The sequence below is a fragment of the Corvus cornix genome, chromosome 2, assembly GCF_000738735.6.
Source record: "Corvus cornix cornix isolate S_Up_H32 chromosome 2, ASM73873v5, whole genome shotgun sequence".
Classification (NCBI taxonomy): domain Eukaryota; kingdom Metazoa; phylum Chordata; class Aves; order Passeriformes; family Corvidae; genus Corvus; species Corvus cornix.
Genome location: NC_046333.1, coordinates 8,271,564 through 8,292,762, shown reverse-complemented (window position 1 = coordinate 8,292,762; position 21,199 = coordinate 8,271,564). Strand labels below are relative to the sequence as shown.

Here is a 21,199-nt window from a genome sequence, read left to right as displayed (position 1 = left end):
GCAGAGTTTTGTGTCTTTTTTGATTCTAAGCAATGAAAAAATAAGAATCTGTATCATTCTAAATTATCATGTCAGTAGTTGGTATGAATAGTTGTGTTCCTCTCTCTTCTTCTTCTCTTCTTCCTTCCTCCTCCCAATTTAACCTGCTTTTGAGGTTCTCAAATGGCTGCATTTCTAAAATAGCTGAGGTAGGGAATATGATGGAGATTCCTGCACATTCAGAGGCATCACAGCTCTGTGTTTTAAGACAGGTGTGCAGTTAATTTGAACCCTCTGCTTTAGGCCAGTGGGGATTGTTTATAGCAGAGTATGCTCATTATGTAATTTGTAAGTAATTTTCAATCCCTTAATAGTTTGACTGAAGGGCAATTTTTGTATCTTAAACCCCTGACCACCATGTTTCTTCCAAAGGTGTCTGTAACTTAAACAGCTTCAGACTTTAAATTCCATTTCACAGGAGAGTTTAAGCTGTTTTTAAAGTTCAAGAATCACGTGGCTGGAAGGGACCTGGAGATGTCTGATCCATCCAGCTGCACAGGATCAAACATAGCTGTGCTATTCCTGGTATTTAACCAGCCTGGCAGGGGCTATCTGTGATGTGATTGCTGTGCTGTCTTTAGGCATTATATTCCAGTGTTTAATTGTCCAAGATTTCATAAATGTCAAATGTAAAGGGCCCTTCCCATGCTTTAAACTTTAATTTTGTTCCCAAACGTCCATAGTCAAACAAGCCATTCTGCTTGCACCAGCTTTTTCCACACCTGAAAGGTTACATTTCCCTTTATTTTTGATATGAGGTGACCCCCAATTCCCTCAATGGTTATATGGAGGTCTCTCATCATCCTTTTTGCTGTCTGTGGGGATGCTCATATATTTTTGGAAATGCAGAGCTCAAGTGGATGCAGAAACCTCCAAGCCTGAGCTGTGGCACTACATCGTCTTCAGTACTTTGTTTTTGGTTTGGTTGGTTGTTTTGGGTTGGTTTTTTTTTTTTTGACAGACAGTGACAGAAGAGGCATCTCAGGTGTTGTCCTCAGAATATATTTTTATGCCTTTTTACTGCCTTAAATATGTTTCTGCATGTAGGCCTGGGCAATCTCATCTTCATATCTGAAGATGCTCCCACATGGGCTCAACAAAATAAATACCTAAAATGATTGCTTTTCTTGAATTTAATAATCTTGAATGCAATCCCAGCTCACTGTGGCCACTTCCTCCTGATGCATCCCAGTGTCTGAAAGCTCTGCAAAGACTCGCACAAGTCTTAGACTTGTCTGTGTGTCTCTGCCCATAAATGCTTGCAGCACTTCTAAGGGGTGTTTTGACAGCTGTACCATGACCAGGCAACATGAGCCTTTCTCTCTGTGCATTTCCTGTGAGTGAAAATCTGATAGGAAAAGAAGGAGCCATTTTTTCAGGGAGTGTGTCTTGGGAAGTGAGAGGTGAGGTGGCAGAAGGGTTGAGCTCAAGGTCAGACAGCCTCATGGCACCTGAACACTTTCCTATTGTTTCATTTCACTTTTGGTAGCTTTTCTCTACCAGCACACGTGCTCCCTTCCAACTGCAAAAGTGACCCTTCCTAGCATATATCAGAATATTTAAATTGAACTTTTTTAGACCCAGAGAAATCAAGAGCCCAAATCCCACAAAAATCTCACAGAGATGATGTGGAAAACTCACTAAGAATTCATATAAACTTGAATTTCCTAAATTTGCTGCTAACAAGATCTCATGTATTCTTTTTATTCTATGGTCTGATTCACTGCTGAGAACTGTTATGACTTACTTTGTTCCCAAATGATCCCTAACACAACAGGATATTGAAAGGCTGTATCCATTTGTCAGTAGAAATTGGATTAGTTTCCTTGTTAGTAAATGCTGATTTAGTAATTTAACATAACAGAAAGAAGTTCCCTGAGAGCCCTTGTATTGTGTATGTATTTAAATTCCAAAGTGATGGGAAAAGCAGCAGCCCCTCCTGTACTCTGTGAGGGAATTCTGTGTAGCAAAGAGCAGGTGGGGAACCTGGTGCTTCCCCTCATCACTGCTCAGTCAAGAAACATCCCAGTCTCTCCCACACAGGCGTTCACAGTGACCTTCAGTGGTATGTGTAAAACAAAAAACAAATAAACAAGAGTCCCACCACAGGCCTCCTCCAATATTTACTTTGTGGTCTTCAGACAATCCTGATCGGTGACACCGTGTGCTCTCTGAATGACTCATGAAGTGCTGCTTCTGTCTTTAGTATTTTAATGTGATTATGTATTTAATCAATAACAACCATAGTAAGTTGTACCTAACTGTTGTTAGCTGGGTTCTAGAACTGAATCTCTACATTGCAATTTTAACTGCCCTTACTGATTTCATATTAAAAGCTGGCTTCAGGAGGAACAAGGTGAGATGACACCCAACTCTTCCATAATTTGTGGTTTCTGTTCACCATCAAGTACCTATTGATCCATTTGAAAACACTTCTGGCCCTGAGTTATGCTTGGTCTTCATTTATAGTGGTATCAGACTTGACCAGACCTGACCTGGTTTTGTAAGCAAGTGAGCCTCCTTGAGCTGGAACTGTAAAAATAAAGAGGAAAACTCTTCTCCTGCATAAGACAGCGATCTATGAAGTTCCTTTACTGCTAAGATACTATCTGCTTTGAGCTGCTCCTGGATTTTCTGTAGTATGACCTGACCCAACTCGTATCCATCAATCAGTAAATAAAGTCTAAGGTTGGGAAGAAAAAAAAGCCTAACTGAAATTTAGCCCAGAAATTTTTCTAAATCAGTGTAAACTATGAATGTGAACAGAAAGGATATCAGCATTTTGAGTAATTTGTTATTGTTGGCACGTTCTAGGATTTAAATATGAAATCCTGCTCTGCTTTAAAGCATAATACTGAAAAACCTTTTTTAGCCTAGAACGAGTGAAACAGAGCAATTGAATTTATTTCTGAAAACACCATGCCCTGTATGTTTTATGTCTGTGACTTCCTAAAGCTTGAACAGAGTGGCATAAAGTGACTCTGTGAAATCCCCCATCGGTATGCAAAGCTGCATCAGTCATCTGTACAGCAGCACAAGACTATGATAAAATGAAACGATGAAACAAAGCACCGAGGTGAACTTTGTCCATGGGGAAGCCTTTTTAAGTGATCCAGTGTCAGCAAATTGCTTACTAATGTGTTGACTTATGGCAACCCTCAAAAGTAAAATGAAAAGCCTGGAATTTACAGCATATCAATGAATCAGTTGATAAGCTTTTACTGGTTTAATATCCTCCTAGTTTTGCTGCTTGGAGCCACTTCAGGTTAGCAACAGAATGTTTACCATCTCTGTGTGATAAAGGAAGTCAAACGACTAAACAAATTCCAGGACCATTATACTGTTTGGTGAGATTTAAATTAAAATCGTTGGGAGAAATCATGTGGAGGGGGGAGGAAGAAACTAAAGTCAACTGCATCATTTCACAATGACTTACCTCGCTTCCTAAACAATGGCAGGATTTTTAGCAGGGCTGGAGATAATGTAATGCATTAGAAAAGATTTAATTGCACCAATAAAAGGCTATACCACAATTAAATGACATATAGAGTGACATTTATAGGTGGGATCAAAGAAATTCACTACCTAACATGCTGAAGCAACACCCTGCTCTCTGTGTATAGGAGTGCTAAAAGTAGCCTACTTTGGTTTCAGTGACCTTTCTTATCTCCTTTGATCTAGATTATTAAAAATTTTAATGCCAGGTATAATAAGGGCTACTGTAGCACCCTGAAATAAGCAATATGTGTCTTTCATAGTACTAATATTTCAGAACTTTTTTTTTATTTTGTGATATTTATTTAAGCATATGGAACTTGACATTTAACCTTTGTGATCCTTCCAGAGGGGGCAGGGTTATTAAAAAATAGTTGGGGTTTTTTTTGCTATTGTGACGCCATTTGATTATGCTGATGTTTAGGGAGTGACCTTTTAAAAGCACAGTTCAATTTTGAGAAGCAAATTTTATTTTAGAAAAGCTTTTTAGTGTCTGGAAGTGGATAGCTCCTTGTGAAAACTTTCTGTACTGTTTTCATTAACCAACACTTAAAAGTGTAAGAGTGAACAGCAGGAAAACTCATCTACAGTTCCCACTTGAAAGCCACTAAGAAAAATAAGTGTATATCCTTTAGTCATTACTTGTACTGAATTGATTCAAACCCAGCTAATTGTTATGAGAAGACTTTATAAATTTATTCTTAATGGAAGGTGGAAAAGTGGTGCCCATATTGTTCCCTGTGAAATCCTGAAGTGTTACATGTGAGAATGAATTCCTACTACTGAGGCCTCGATGTGGGTGCTGTGTTGAAGGAAGACCTTCCCATAGCTTTTGTAACTATGGGATGAAATGTAGGCAGCCAGGCACCAAAGACAGAGGCCCTAGAGCTGGCCCAGGGGAAGTAGCTTGGTGATTTGCAGCTGTAGCCATCTGAAGTTCAGTGAGAGAAATTTTAACCAATGACATTCAGCTGCAGCTTTTAGCATATTTAGGAGCCTTCTTCAACCTCCTGTTGCTGAGACCTTGTTTCATAGCGTAGCATGGTATCTTGGGCCCATGGGAAACTGACAGCCTTCTTGGGAAAGAAGCACCCATCTGCCTCCCCAGACTTTCAAACAGGAGAAAAATCTAAGTATTGCTGTTGTCTGTTCCAGTCATGCTTCTTGAGGACAGTCACAATCTGCCAACAGATTAATTTATTCCAAACTTAAGGGCTTGAGCACTTTTGAGTGTAACATCAGTGTTCTTCAGTCACCTTCATATTCTTTTTCTCTGCTACAGGGAAGGATTTTGCATTGGTTCCAAAGGCAGCAAAGCAACCAGCAATCTGTCTGAGTGTTGCAGCTGAGAACAGGATTTCCTCCCCATCCTGCCATTGTACAGCAGTACCAGTTTTGTGTCACCAGTCTGCCAGGTTACGTGTAGGGTACAGTGTCACTATCATACAGAAGTGCAGAATAGGGCAAGAGTGGGTTCATGCCTCCAAAGCTCTCCAATAGGATACAGCTGTGTACGTGTGAGAAATGATGTCAGACAGTAACAAGCCTTTTTCTGCAAGCACTCTTCTGTTTAACCAAAGTGATTATTTAAAAAACCCAAACCAAACGATTTAAGTATTGGTCTAAACTTAGCACTGTTTTAGCTTGCAGCTTGGGTGAGAGGATATTCCTGGCTGCACATACCAGCAGCACTGACACAGCTGGTGATGTGGCTCTGCTCTCTGAACCAGGCTCTTGGTGACCCTGGGCTGGACCTTGTCTCCTCTCACTCCCTGAGGGACGGTTTAGTTATTGCTGAGCAGTTTTTGTTCCTGAAAAGCTGATCTGAGCTGGCTGTGACTAAAGTGAGGGAAGACTGGAAGCTGGCAAAGGAGAGCCTGAGGCTTGCCCAGGACTCTGCAGCAGCAGCTGTGTGCTGGAAGGCAAAGTGGGGTCACTGCAGAATGCTTGACTCTGCTTTATTTGTATGGGGTCACCCTAATTTATTACAGTCCGATTTGCATCTGAGCAGAAGTTAGAGAGGGGCAAAGCCGTGGAGTGGAAGTACCCAGTTCAGTGAGAGAACAACAACAAAAGGAGTTACGATTGTTTATGGATTTATTTATTTCTCCCCTTACCGTACCCCCTTCATTTAATTTTATAGGAAAATAGATCACTTTGATTTATCAAAAAAAAAAAAAAAAAAAAAGGATACAGAGCCTCACAAGAAGTCCAGTATTGTTGGGCTAGGCAAAATGCAGGTCGTAAAATTAAATATTTTAATTATTTTCCTTACTTTTAGATTCTAAAGAGGATGGAATGAACAGACTGACAAAACAACTGAGTGACTCCAGTGCTGCCTGTTTCATATGAATTAGAAGGAATAAATGAAAAGGGAGGGAGCTGATATTCAGGAATTCTGGTTTAAGAAAGCTGAATCACACCAAGGAAACAGACCAAGGAAGCAAATACAACATAACTTTTTGTCAAATAGTTGCTTTCTTAATTTTCTATCCTTAGGAGGCACTGGGTCTCTCTTTATAATCTCTTCTAACAATGTATCCCCTCCAGGAAGCTTGAATTCTCTAAGACACAATTCTGCTCAAGAAGAGGAAACTCTAATTTATATAATTTAATTATTTACATGAAACATTAATTTAATGCATTTTTTTAAACTCTAACTTTTGTAGTGCATTCATTTTGTCTAGTTTCTTACTAAAAGTCTAATGCATTTGGAACATTATTAAGGAACAAATATTGTCTAGTGACGCACCTGTAGCAGAAGTAAGGCTTACCTAATTCGTTCATTTTAACCAAGCATGCCCTATCATGTATTACTCTGGTCTGATAGTGCTCTTTTCTACACATAGGACAACTTTTTACCTGTAAATTTTTCAAAGGTTTTCAGATATGACCAAAAAAAGAATTAAAATTACTTACAATATATTTCATCTCGGTACAGATGAAACAGGCTCGATTACAGAATGTAAAAACACTTAATTCTTCAATCCATGAATACTCCACAAGATCCATACTTTTAAAATTAAAGCATTAAGAGAATTTTGTAAATCTCCACATATTCACATGAAACTTCATGGATTAAATTATTCCAGGTTAGTATACCCATGTAGAGCTCAGTTACAAACTGTGTTTTCCCATATGCTTTTAAAAAAGGTTATAAAAAAGAATAAAGTGCTTCATCATAAAATAGCTTTAAATTATATTTCTTACCATAAAAATCTGGAATCAAAATTACTTTTCAGGATGATTACATTTAATTCATTAAGATATTCACTTAGGTAGTTTAATTAAAAGACTCATGTATTATGTGCTTGAATAGTTATATAAAAATGTACTCACTTAATGGACTACATGGGAACATGAATGCAGCACCTGTTTTTTCAAAGGAAAAAAACAACCCCAAGAACCAAACCTGACTTTAAAGCATTCTAACAGCTGAAAAGGAAAAAAATGCTGACAAGAAAAATTCTGACTGCCTGAAAGGTCATCAGTTTCCTTTGGTGATTACTGCAATCTTTCGAGTGGAAATAAAATTAGTTTCTGAATCTGTGAATTTTGTGTTAACACATGGGGTGGCAGAAAGCAAGAAATGGCAACTGCTACTGACTGGAGGAAAAGACTGTAAAACAAGCATTTAAAATGAAATCTGATTAATTTTTCTCCCCTTTCCCAACAGAGACATGGCATTTCAAGAAGTGATACCCATCAAATGCAGCGTTTCTCGCATACAATAAAACAAAAGAGAAAGTATGTTGATAGGCTTCAAGAAAACTTCACCTTTATCTGACCTAAATTCCCACCAAATGCTGATGATTTCCATCCTGACAAAAGATACAGAGTTGGACAAAAAAAGCAGTTGGCTCTCAGAGGAAGGGAAAACTGGGAAAGGAGTGAAACCCAGAACAAGCAGTGAGAACTCTTGAGCTGGCAAACACAAGAGGATTAATGGCCAGCAGCCAGCTGGAGGGAAAGCTTTCAGATACAGTGGCTTTTTCCCTTGAGGGAGGAAAGCTAACGAAACACCGAGGACAAAAAGAATTCCAGAGGCATTTGCCTTTTTGTGCCAAATCTAAAGTAACCTTTTTAATGAGTGCTGTCTTTTGCTCTCTCTTGTCAAGCTTCAGACTTTCAGGGTAGCCAGAAATTGGCAGATCTTTCCAGAGATATCCTACCTGTCTGTGGACAGTTGTTCACCTCCAGCTAATGTTGATGTAAAAAGAAGCAAAAGCCCTGCATCTAAGGTTATTCAAAGACTTTGATTCACAACAGAGACTTGGTTGGGAAAAGTCTTCTAAAAAAATTTAAAGGGAGAACAGGCAGCAAAACTACCCTAAAATGCACTGTGGAGAGAAACTTCCTAGCAGTTGGGATAATCTTCTAATTACCATCATCACCTCTCTGAAGCAGCTCTCGCTTCCATCAGTCACTTGTCTTTTTTTTGCTTAATATTTTCAAGGTGATAGATGAGAGAATGTAATAAAGCAGGATGTATTTATGCCCATGCTACACACATGCACTGAGCAAAGCCATCAAGGTAAAATCGAGGCATTTCGTCAGATAACCTGAGGAAGTGACTGACTGGCATTGGGTGTACACCTACTTCATTTTCCAAATAGAAATAACTGTTGTACTAAACTGCAATTAACAAAACTTGTGAGAAGACAAAAAATATCTTGAATTGTACAAACAGCAAATGTTTACCTGATGAATGAAGGCCAGAAATATATCTAACATGAGTTTATTTGAAGCAGAAAATAGCCTACACCTGCTTTGCAAGAACAGATAAAAAGGCTTCTCTACTGTCATAACTTCAGAAGTGATACTACAAATACTACCAATCTTCCTCTACCATGTCATGTTCAAAATGATACCAGAGTTGGCCACTGAGTTGGTCCACTTACTAAAATCTAAATAGTGTCTGAAAGTAGAATCTTTCCTTTATTTCTTCCTCCAGCTGATGACTTTCAGCAGCACCTCAGGAAAATAAAATAAGCAAATACAATTGTGTAGTCCACACAATTATTCAGTTACCTATGTACCATAGCTTGAATTGCAAATTCTTCCCTGAATATTGCACAAGGCTGTATGGATTCTCCATGCTGTGTGTATCTCTGCTTTTTTTTGACCCGTTCTTCAGCAGGAAGTGTCAAGGAAGGATGCTCAACTACTGATTTCTGAGCTGTGGACAATAACAACAAATCACTGAATAAAACCCATTGGCCTTTACAGACAATGGATTTTCTTCATATGAAATTCATTGATAATGCACTTGCTTAGGAATACTTTATACAAATACTTCATATACATCTATCATTGGACAAAAAACCATCAGGCAATATATTTCTTATGATTAAGTACCTAAAGGGGCTACAAGAGAGCTGGAAAGGGGCTTCTGACAAGGGCATGGAGAGACAGGACAAGGGGGAATGGCTTCAGACTGGAAGAGGGTAGGTTTGAATTACATATTGGGAAAAATTCTTCCCTGTGAAGGTTGTGAGGCCCTGGCACAGGCTGCCCAGAGAAGCTGTGGATGCCCCATCCCTGGAAGTGTTCAAGGCCAGGTTGGACAGGGCTTGGAGCAGCCTGGGATAGTGGTAGGTGTCCCTGCCCATGGCAGGGAGTTGGAACTGGATGATCTTTAAGGTCCCTTTCAACCCAAACCATTAATGGATTAGCTATTCAGTAATTATCAGAACCTCTTTACATACAGGATTTATACAGGATTTTTTTAATGTACATTTTTATTTGCTGAGTAATTTGAATTTATTTTGATGCCTTTTCAGAGCCCTTAAAATGGGATTACCTAAAGAATGTAACAACAACATAATTTCAAATTATCAGCATAAATAAAATCTCAGAATTGTGAAGTTTTCCTCAGCATTGCATTTATGCATTCTTAAAAATAAAAATTAATCAAGTGGTATAATAAAAAACCGTGGCTGCTGCTGCAAAATACTGAAGTTTGATGAGGCTGTGACATAAGAAAGAGAAATAAAGAACATGAAGAGACAAAGAGATGGTCCCAAGAGACCAGTGATAGTGTCACTGTTACAGCTGAGCTTGTCCAACTCCAGTAATGACTGTGAGGTGCCTTGCTGCACGGACATGTGAAATCTGCTTTCTTAAAGAAGGAATCAGTGAAAATACTTAGAGTATTACTACCTGCCCCCACAAGTGGCAGATAAAGTCCAGTGTCAGTATCTCAGCAGTAAAAAACTTATGCTAATAGGTACAGCAGGGGATAGATCTTTGTCATCTTTGAAGATCAGAAGAAGCTGCTTTTCTGGATTGACCAAAATCCGTGGAAAAATATCCTGGGTTTGTGTAATAAGCTAATAACTCGAGTTCATAGTGAGGCCTTAATGGTGTTTGACAAAACAAGAAAGGAAGAGGGACAAAAATACAATACAATAATTACAATGCAAGCTGATGCCCCCTAGATGAGAGTTCCAGTCCTAGATGGGAAGGAAAGGGTAAACTCTTTCATTCATACCAGAATCTTTGCATAAATCTCACATTACTATGCAGCACATATTTGTTCTGTGTAAGCTTTCAAAACCCCCATCAGGCAGCTTGTGCATCCAAACTCATTTCTCATGAGGAAAAAAAGGAATCCTAGCAAATCATGGGGTTTTGGTGATCCCCTTGCTCAAGTATCTCATTATTCTAGGGCAGGATTTGTTAATTTTTGAGGCAAAAATTCTCCTCCTGAGCTCATCCATCTACAGATGTATATCGTTAATCATCTAAAATTTGCACAAACTGCCTTTGATCTTTTAAAAGAACTTTTGAGAGGTACTAAAGGATCTATCAGGAATACTGTCTTCCCTTTAGTTGAACTATATGCCTAGCCTACTTCCTTGTGAGGTCATGACATCCTTCAAACATAAATCAATCTGAATCCATATTTTAGAACAACAGGATGGCTTTGAGGTTTCAAGCTGGGTCAGTTTATGCTTTTGGAACAACGTGGGGAATGATTTCCCTACATGTGGTTTGTTTCACATCGACCCCCCCCTTTTGTTATCCCATTTTGATAGCCCAATATATCGAGGGATGGCCTCTGTGATGAGAAAATCTGGGTATAGGGGGAGTGAACAAGAAAGCAAAGCAATGACAGCATGAAAGAGTATCACAACCTAAAAAATGCCTAATCTTGGTTTCTTTCCAAGCAGTGTGGTCAGAGGCTGTTTTAAGGAAGAAAATGGGATGGCTTTGTGGAAAGCCTTCTGTATACCCCCGGGGTAAGAGAAAATGCTTATTTAAAGCTTTCACAAATGGATTATTTAAACTGCCAAACAAGAAGAGATTGGCAGCAAAATTGAACTTCTAAATAATACAAACCAGATGGGACACTTGTGAGAGACAGGTTATACAGGTGTTTAGAAGGAAAGCTTTTATACAACAGAGTTTCTGAAGGAAAACTGGCAGGAGGACACAAAAGGAGGGATGTTGGCCAAAGCAAAAAGCTCTATGGAGATATTCTCAAAGCAGCACTTTGAAAAAATACAAGCAGTGAAAACCTACATTTATCACAGCTCAAGACATCCAAGAATTTTCATCCTTATGCATCGAATTTAAAAGCCCAACCCATTTACTGACACACCCATTTACAACCAAGTTATTTATCCTAAAATGAACCTTATAGAAGTGTTTACATGCCTTTAAATTATTAGTGCTGGATTTTAGGAATCAAGCCCCTATTGAAAAGAATGAATGATAGGAGACCTATGAAACTTTGTTTGATTACCCATAAACTCAAGGAGAAAATGTTGCATTAAACTACATTTTTAAATTGTTTTGCAGTTTTAATATTTAAACTGTGCACCCTTATTAAGGAAGAGAAAGTTTGACACATGCATTTTGAAATAATATGAGAATATTGGTGAAAATTCTATAAGGTAAATCCCAGGAACCATTGAAGTTTCAAAAAATATTTCAGCACAGTCTTTTGAATCACTTGCACAAATATTCATGTGGGACAATTCAGTCAATGCTGTGATTTAAAGAGAAAATTCTTGGTCTTTCTAATAATAGCAGAAAACATGCTCACACTTGGGCTGCATTTTTTCACCTCAGCATTCAGCTTCCATAATCACTCATTATTGATGTTCCTGTTAACCCCAATACCTCTCTTCTGTTTTTCCCCCTGCTATCCTCTCTTCAAAATGAACTAAAGAAAAAGCCCTCCCATCTTTAGAACTATAAACATGTAAATAAAGTGCTAATTGCCTCATCTTATTACCTTTGTCCTATCACTGGTTACGCTCACTTGTTGTTCGTTATCTGAAGTTTCCCTCTGAACCTTGAGCTGATTCCAAAGGCAGAGCTGCTGGGATGGAGTGTCCCTGGTTTAATGGGTTCCCTCTGGAGCTGGGACTACTGTGACTACTGGTTCCTGTGGCAAAGGCAACCTGATCTTCAGGGAGGCCTAAGGGCGTTTCTATGAAAAAGAATAAATAAAAGAGTTATTAACGATGATGAAGGCTCGTTATGCTCAAACCTGCAAATTCTGGAGCCAGAAGGTTCTTTAAGTAGTGCCTAATCAAGGCAACAGAAAGGATGGACACAAGAAGACATTCATGGCAAAAATACTGTTGAAATCTTTAGAAAAGGGAAATACAGGGCTGAAACTGAGAGGCAGGAAGCACATTTGGTCTCCTGGCCTGTTCAGATGCTCCCTGGCTTTGTTTTTCTAAGCAGTATCTGTCGCTGCTCCACAACTATATTTTTATAACACTATTTGAAAGTGAGTTTTCCTACCAGGCATCATTCCAAGCCCTCACATCTGTGACTTTTATCTTGCTGCATGTTTGCTTCTAAATTTGAAAAAGGTATTTAGCTACAGGTGTTAATTCTTCCCTGGTGTAGCCCCAGGACCATTGCAAAAACAAACCTTTTTAACTTTGAGCAAAGCTGGGTATATATTAACGAAGACTGCATTTCATGCAGCATTAGTAAATGTCTTTTTACAGAAGAAGGAATAAACCAAACTGTTTCAAATAGACTTAAAAAAAATCTTAATGCTAGAACCTTCCCCCAGCTAAATATAGTATCAAAGTCACTGATGTTTTCTTGAGAATAAAATGTAAAAAAAGTTATGACAGTCAATAGACATTAAAAGTACTTCTTGCTTCTAATGAAGAATTTGTCTTCATCAAGATGCACTATTTTCACCTTTTTGCCTTCATTGTCACAAGAATAATATTTTAAATGCATTTCAGGTATGAAAAGATGCATTTAAGCTACTGATGGCAATTCTGTTTTTTACCTACTGGCTTAAACTGCTGAATTTTGACAAATTTTAAAACAAGATATTTTGCTGTTTAGCAATAAATCATCTTACTGGACAGAAAGCTTAGCTTCCACATTTTAGTTTATTTTAAATAAAAACAAAAATTACAAATCAGAATGGTTTACCTAATGTTAGCTGTGGAGAACTGGGGTCAAGAAGATACTCCTTTTCTGCATCTTCCTTGCTTTGGTGCTCTTTTTTCTTAGTCCAGTAGCTACTCTTATTCTGACTATTTCTTTTATTCATGGGATTTGTAAAAAGTTCTTGGTATTCCTTGTCCTTTACTTAGAAGAATCTGTTAATAAAGGATCCTGAAGCTGATGACTGTTTATTGTATGATCCTGTAGAGCAACTGCAGAAACTGCTCTCGTCCCTTGTTTGGAGGAGCAGCCCTAAAAAGCAAAAAAACCCAACCAATCTTGAATAATTATTGTTATAAATGATTTTAAACCATCCATATTGTAGTAAATTAAAAGAAACTCTGCACTTTTTTGAATTGTTAAATGCTTTTGTACACATACAAGTCCAGTAGTTGAAGCCTAACATGCAATTACTGTAATATGAAATTTAGGATTGATGTTTCTGACACATCCTAGTTTTAACTTACAGAAAGTCAAATGAAATCTTTGATTTATCATTTATATTATTTATATATATTAAATAAAATAGCAGTAATTTTAGAGTTTTAATTACTGAGCCCATAATTATTATATTCAATAAACTCATTATGAGCTATAAAAGTTTGGCATGCCTGAACACATTTTAATTTCATATAATTAAAAACAATCCCAAAGGCTAATTCTGCCTTCCAGAACACTGAATATAAACAAGAATGTATTATTTTTATACAGGGAATGGGCTTATCTACCTGTTCCTCTGTTTCTCCCCACGCTTATCCTTTATTTTAAGAGATGGAAAATAGTACCATGTAAAATCGTGATGTCCCATTGATAATCTTTAGCTGATTTGACAAGAATAGTGTTCCTTTACAAACAGAGATATAAAAAGAACTTGAATAATATTTCTCAGGAGAAGCAGCCTCATCAATAGCAGACAAGGAACCTACAATTCCTGTTGTTTTCTCCTTGGGATCCCATGGGAAAGAGCTTAACATCTGTTCCAGGCACAGAAGTTAACTTTGGATCCATAAATCACCAAGTTTGTTTCTCTCCTGTTGACCTCATTTCACCCTCAGTAGGCTGCCTGCAATATACAGGGAATGGATTCAAAACAAATGGCAAGAATCACAAATTTCAGGCTGAACTGAGGAAAAGATGTGGCTGTAGCAATAAACCCCACAGAACTGTTCTGCAAGATTAGTTTGCTGTAGACAGGGAAGCCTGTGATACACAGAGCAGGGATGATGTTGGCAGCCCCTTTGGGGCTGAAGCTGTTCCACTGTGGTCCCAACATCCTCACTGGCACAGCAGGAGGACGTGATTGGTACCAGAGTGGAGGCTGCAGGGGATGGAGTGAGACCCCTCAGCTGTGAAAAACAGGAGCCATTGCATACAGGGCTGTGCTGCTTCACAGTCACAACACGGTTTCGTTTGGAAGGGGCCTTAAAGATCACCTTGTTCTACGGCCCTGCCATGTCTGGGGACCTTCAACTAGACCAGGTTGCTCAGAGCCCCATCCAGCCTGTCATTGAACACTTCCAGGGATGGGACATCCACAGCTTCTCTGGATAACCTGTGCCAGGGCCTCACCACCCTCTCAGTAAATAATTTCTTCCTAATATCTTAACTAAATCTATCCTTTTTCAGCTTGAAGCCATTTCTCCTTGTCCTATCACTCCATTCCCCTGTAAATTGTCCCTCTCCAGCTGTCCCTTAAGGCACTTGATGGTGCTATAAGGTCTCCCTGGAGCCTTCCCTTCTCTAGGCTGAACAGCTCCAAGTCTCAGCCTGTCTCCATAGCAGAGGTGCTCCAGCCACCTCATCATCTCTGTGGCCTCCTCTGGACTCACTCCTGCAGGTCCATGTCCTTCCCATACTTGGGACCCAGATCTGAACTTTTCAGTGTGTGGTTGTTCCTCTGCTACCACAGCCAGCCCTGCGCTTCGCCAGTCACAGCTCAAGATGGGATGACCAGAGGGTCTGTGTCTGTGCTGCAAAGAAACTGTGGATGTGGCACTTGGGGACATGGCTTTGTGGTGGACCTGGCAGTGCTGGGTTAATAGTTGGACTCACTGGTCTTACAGGTCTTTTCCAACCATGATGATTATTTTCAACCTCTTGTCCTTTTTCCCCGCACAGCTCCAGCCCCACAGCACAGGCTCTGAGGGAAGGGTGGCAGTGGAAGGTGTTGCTCCCTTCTCCTCAGAGGGTGGAATGGAGCCTCTCCTGGCTTGATCCCAGTCACTGCCCATAGGGAAGCCCCTGGGAATGGTTCCTTTCTGATTTTTCCTACCACTGAAGCTGCACACTTCCTGTATCCCACTGTCCCTAGGCACTGTTTTGCCCTTTAGCCCCATGTCTGTGTGGTACTGTGCGGCTTAGTGAGCATTAATTTTGACCCTCCACATACATTTGGATTTGAAGACTTTTTTTGCTGTGTTTTTCAATTTTTAATGTGTATTTTTAACCTGTCAGGTGGTAAGATGAGAGGCAGGCCCTGTGATTATTATAGATTTATAGAATTGTTTAGGTTTGAAAAAGTCCAGCCATTAACCCAGCACTGCCAATCCACCACTAAACTGTGTCTCTAAGTGTCACATCTAAACATTTTTTTAAACACTTCTAGGGGTGGTTTTTCCACCACTTCCCTGGGCAGCCTGTTCCAGTGCTTGACAACCGTTTCAGCAAAGAAGTTTCTCCTCATATTCAATCTACACCTCCCTTGACCCAACTCAAGGCCATTTCCTCTCGTCTTTATTGCTTCTTACCTGGAAGAAGGGACTGACCCTCACCCGGCTACAAACTCCTTTCAGGTACTTGTGGAGAACAATAAGGTCCCCCCTGAGCCTTGTTTTCTCCAGGCTCTTCATCCCCAGCTCCCTCAGCTGCTTCCCACAGGACTTGTGCTCCAGAGCCTTCACCAGCTTCCTCACTGCCATTTTGGTGACCTGTGTCTTTGGCAACTCTATAATAGTCACCACTGAAAGAAAAGAAATCTTTATAAAGACAACAGATGAACGGTATCCATATGGATCAAACAATGATCTTTGTCACCTAGTGTCCCATTTTTGTTCAAGGCAAGAAAGAAAATGGCTCAGGGAGATGGTAAGAACGCTAACCTATGACAGTACAGCACCAGCTCTTCAGGGACTTCCCGCATTTTGAAGTGCAGCTTCCTGAGCCAGAAGCACTGCCCACGCCTTTGATTAGCACTGATGTGTTTCTTTCAGATCCAGAATTGTGTGAAAAACCTTCTAATACGAGTGCAGGCTTCCTCTGGCCATTTTCCTGGTTCTCACTTGGTGGGCCTTATTTTTCATGAGTAGGACAGGCACAGATGGTGCCTCAAATCCAGGTGTACCATTTCTTTAATTTTTTGGGTTTAAATACTTGTCAGAGTCCTTCTCAGCTGCTGCTGACTGGAGAGCTTTGTTTTCCTGTGGAAGTGACATTTTCTGAGCAAAAGCAGTGAGGTTGTCCTGAGAGTAATCTTTTGAGTAGCATATAAATGGAGTGATTAATCCACTGGATGCACTTCTCTGTAATTACAAGTAATTACTTTAAAGTCAAATCTGCAAATGAGAATACCTCTCTGTACGGTAGGGAAGATGTAAAAAGCAGCTGAAGTGGCTATCTTTAAAATGACATTAAATCACTGATTGTTTCCGAAGGCAGGAATAAAAAGATAAAATAGCGGTTTTTAAAGTGAACTTGCAAGTTAGCCTGACCCCCAACCTGACTCAGTAATATGATGAAGGGATATTTTAAAATATAAACTTTTAAGGGTACTTAGTAATAAATTTTAATTAGGAAATAAAGTAGAAAAGTTGATTTTCTGCTGTCTAAAATTTAAATGAAAGTGTAAATGCTGTTATATTTTCAAAACCCAACCCACTGATGTGTAGAAAAATCATGAATATGTATAAATTTGAATATAAAGATACTGAAAATAATCTCTCTTGTACCTGTTTTGGTTTCAGTTTTATGCTTGAACAGGATTCATCATTCTTATGTCTTTTCAGTATTGCATTACATTTTTTTTAGAATTTATGACTGAATTTCCTAAAGCAGCTAATAAGCTTCTTTTCAAATGTTTGCCATCTCTTCTATTTGTCATACCTCATTAAGGTGATCCTAGACACATGTATGCTTAATTAAGGCTTTTCCTTAAAATAAGCCTTTAATCCAGAGGTGCTGGGCCTTAATTGAAACTCAGAGAAGATTAGTGTCGTCTCTTATTTTGGTTTTCACTTTTACTGTACTTCCAACTGCTTCTAAACGAAAAGGCCTGTGTTAGCCTTAGCTGATACATGGCCAGGAAGAAATTAAAATTCATACTGCAGTCTTCTGAAGAGTAACATGCCTTGGTAATTGCCATTTCTTATTAAGTGCCACCTTTTACCACGAGCCTCCACTTCAAATGCAAAAGGTTGCTTTAAACACTCCAAGGACATTAACATAATGAACACGCTGCCTGTTTTGAAGGTGACTAATAAGTGACTAATGATACCTGGTTTTATCCATGTGCATAATTTTTAAATGTTAATTGTATGTTTAAATAGTGCTGAATTCTCGGATCTGTCTAGAATGATTGCCTTTTACAGAGTCCTTTTTAAGAAGACTTAGGAAAAATGAGGATTTAAGCCAAAGGTTAGCTGCACTCAGTTGAGGTACTGTGTGGTGCAGTAAATTTTAAAACCTTTTTGGAGGAGTAAGACACAGATTCAACAGCTTCTGCTCTTCTAGAGCGAATTGCACCAGCCAAAGAACCAATCTATTTTCTTCTTGTAGAGCTGCAACTGGGCATGGTATTGCTACCTAGCAGAGGCAAGTGGCCTGCTGTCATCAATGGGAGGAGAGTAACTTTTCAGGAAGAGCTATTGAACTCTGTGGGCTGAATGAATTTGATACAGAAAGAGCAATGCTAGGGCAAAGGTTTGAAACAAACAGTGTAGCAACTGTAATGAGTTTCACTGATATTCTGTCTTCACATCATGAAACTTGCTGCCTGTAACGTGTTTTTACACTTGTGTTAAAAAAGTGCAATAAAAAAATGCATATATAAGTGAAAGGAAGGTAGCACTGTTGTGCAGGTTGGTTCAAACTGAATGGTGGTTTCTAAAGGAATGTGTTATAAAAATGTGTATTGACACAATAAGTAAAGCCTGTGTGGTGAGCTGTGAGCATGGTGAGGGCTCTGCCTGCCCTAAGCTTATCCCTGAAAGGGTTGTGAGGTAGGATTGTTCCAGGGATGCTGGGCTGTATCACTGCCTCCAAACAGGTTCCAGGGTGTAGACATTGAGTAGGATGGGTAAACATTTGCATGTGTAAACATAGAGATTTTTTTCTCCCACTGGAAATCAGGACATTTATGATACTGGAAATCTACAAGCCACTATTTCTTCTGAGAACCAAGTGCACTGCTGTCATAAACAATGAGAGCTGAGTCTGAACGCATTAAAGAGGAATTCCAGCTTGAAACACTTCTTTTGGCTGAGGAGGGCAGGTTTTGGCAAATCTGCACATGTGAGCCCTGCCTTTGACTCAGCAAGGAACACCGTGTCACAGAGCTTTGTAGTTGCCCTGTTAAAGGCTGTTTTAAGAGAACTGAGTCAGACATTCTTAATTACAAAAATACAGTGTCTGCCCTTTCTTCTCAGGAGTTTGAAAATGTTTTACCTCATTTGCTCTTTGTTCACATATATGAAATACATATTTGTTTGTACGAAGGCATACTGTGGATTTGTCATTGTTATGCTATTTGCCTACTGTTTGCATTTTCTGTGAATTTCTGTTAATTTTCAGGCATGTGCTTCTGACTCAGTAGGAAAGCTGAGCAATTTTAGTTTGTAAGGGTAGTACAGATGTTATTAGGTCTCATTTAAAGCCCTTACAAGTCAGTGAAAAGGCTGTCGCTTGTTCGTAGTTGAATTAAAACTCTGTTCTGTTAAGTAAATATTACTTCCTGCTCAGGGAGAAAAAGCTTAATTTAAAGGGAAATTTGTATATATACATTATTGGATCAAATTAGATTCCAACCAAAATGTGATTTCACATATAACCATTGATTTTTATTGAGCATATGTCTTAGTGAAAATCTTGTTACTCCAATAGTGCCCATAGAGTAAGGATTTATTGATCTGAAGTGCTTTATATTTGTGAAAACTTTCAAATATTTTATGAGAATGCAGTGGCATTTGTTTAGATAATGTTGCTGTAAAAAAACCAAAACATTTTGTTTGCAGTATTTCTGATGCCTGTGCATTAACCATGTGTGGTACGAGGCTGTGTAATGTGGTAGACATAGGAATGTTTAGTTTTGGATCTATTTGTGAAGTGCTGTGTATGTTCTAATCTGTAATTTCCGGTCAGATTAATATTTGCTTAATGGAGACATTTTTTGCTTTGTGGGAAATCCGTTTAATTGTGTAAAGGGTGAGTTTTCTGAAAATGGGTACTGTAGAGTGCAAGCCTTGAATTCATACCATTGCCAGCATTTAATGCTCTCATATTGTTTCTTCCTTTTCTGTTTGTCTTTGGAGAGGTCCTCATTCCTTGGGGATGAAGTAAAGCTCTGGTTCCATCACTGCTGCCTTCAGAATTAGCACTGAAAACACAGGATTCTTTCCCTGGGTTGATGAAAGTAATTTCTTGTTTGCTGTGTCAAACAAAGCATGCTATTTGTCACATTGTGGTTTGTGTATCTTTTAAGAAGCTTTCAACTTTGATCTGAGCCAAGGTACACTCAGTAGCACAGATGACAGAAGTAACAAACCAGTGATGTGCATTGTCATTCATACAAACTCTTTAAGTCAACAAATACTGAGACTTAGATGTAGAAAACCATACTGCTTTTGAGGGGGCTTGTGCATTCTTGTGAGAAAATGAAGACCTTTGCTTTTCTTGTTTCAGACAAAGGTGTGGAACAATTTATTAGTTAAAGACTCAGTTCACTGTCTGCAATCAAAAGGTGCCTCATCTAGTCCAGATTCTGGCCCTTGCTGATATTTTCTAGGTAAACAGCTGCATTTAAAAGACATTGTAGAGATGGGTTCAGTAGCACATAAAAGCTGCTTTCTTCAAACTGTCATCACAGAGGTTTTCAGAGCATGCTTTTAATACTTCCAGAGCTGGTGTTCGTGTCTTTTTTCCCCCTCTTCTCCCTCTCTCTCTTTATGTTAAATGCTATTTGAAACAGGAGTGTTTTTTTAAATACAACTTTCACCTGCTTTTTACCTGATATGTCTGAAGGGAAATTAACCTTTTGTGTAACAAGACTGAGGGTTAGAAAAGGGTTTCACAAACTCAGCATTTTAAGAGAATTCAAAAAAGGCAGTTATAGAAAACCAGCAGGTTTTTTTTATGAATAGTTATGAATGGTTGTGTGATTCTGACGTTGCCACATGTTAAAACTTTCTGGTTTGAGGCACAGTTTGATCACCCACTTCGACCTTCTAAGATCGTGCAAGGAATTTTATGCAGTTTAGAACTTACACCATTTGTTTAAATCAGATATTTCAGAAAGCCATCAAGTTTTCATCTAAAAATTTCATAACTTGGGGGAGGTTGTTTTTTCAAGTGATTAATCATCATGACTGTTACTCTTTATTATGTCTCATTTGAATTTGTCTGGCATCAGCTTCTAACCATTTGCTCTTTTTATGCCTCTCTCAGCTAGGCTGAAGAGCTCTTTATTAACTGGTATTATTTTCTCCTTGAAAAGATACATTAACGATGTCATCAAGTCATCCCTCAATTTCTGTTGCTAATCTGAATAGATTGGGTTTGTCAGACCACTCTTGAGATATTTGACTAGGCCTATAATATTTTCCTGTCTTTTTTGCATTATATAAATGCATTATCCCGTGCATTATACAAATTTTCAACTTAAAAAAAATTAATGTACTTGAAAAATACTGTATTCTGTTCTTTGTTTCATCAACTTATACAAAGCAAAAGTATTTCTTATTCTTGCTTAGTGTTACACATTTCCTCATAGAACGAAAGTGTATGCAGCAAAAAACAGTCTTCACAAGAAAGGGATTTTTTCCTATAATTTTGCTTTTCTCCTTGTATTTGCAGATGAAAATGTTCCATTTCTTAACTGCTCAGACCTCTCATCTTTGCAATATACACCCAAAACCAGAAGGCACAATAAACAACTGCATCTGTGGTGCAGCAAGGGGAAAAGACACCTCTAAAGAGGAACATTTCAGTAAAATAATAAAACTTGCAAATACTGATATAAGGA

The 21,199-nt window shown here is 38.8% G+C and overlaps 1 protein-coding gene across 1 annotated transcript in view; it reads right to left on the bottom strand.

The window, feature by feature from the left end:
• Window positions 1–5,923: 5,923 nt before the first annotated feature.
• Window positions 5,924–21,199, bottom strand: part of RNF32 (ring finger protein 32) — a 31,191-nt gene continuing 15,915 nt past the window's right edge. Inside the window, 7 exon segments of the mRNA XM_020584253.2 lie at window positions 5,924–6,050; window positions 6,052–6,096; window positions 6,305–6,388; window positions 6,390–6,425; window positions 8,566–8,713; window positions 12,955–13,017; window positions 13,020–13,221. Of these exon segments, the coding sequence (XP_020439842.2) occupies window positions 5,924–6,050; window positions 6,052–6,096; window positions 6,305–6,388; window positions 6,390–6,425; window positions 8,566–8,713; window positions 12,955–13,017; window positions 13,020–13,221 (705 nt within the window).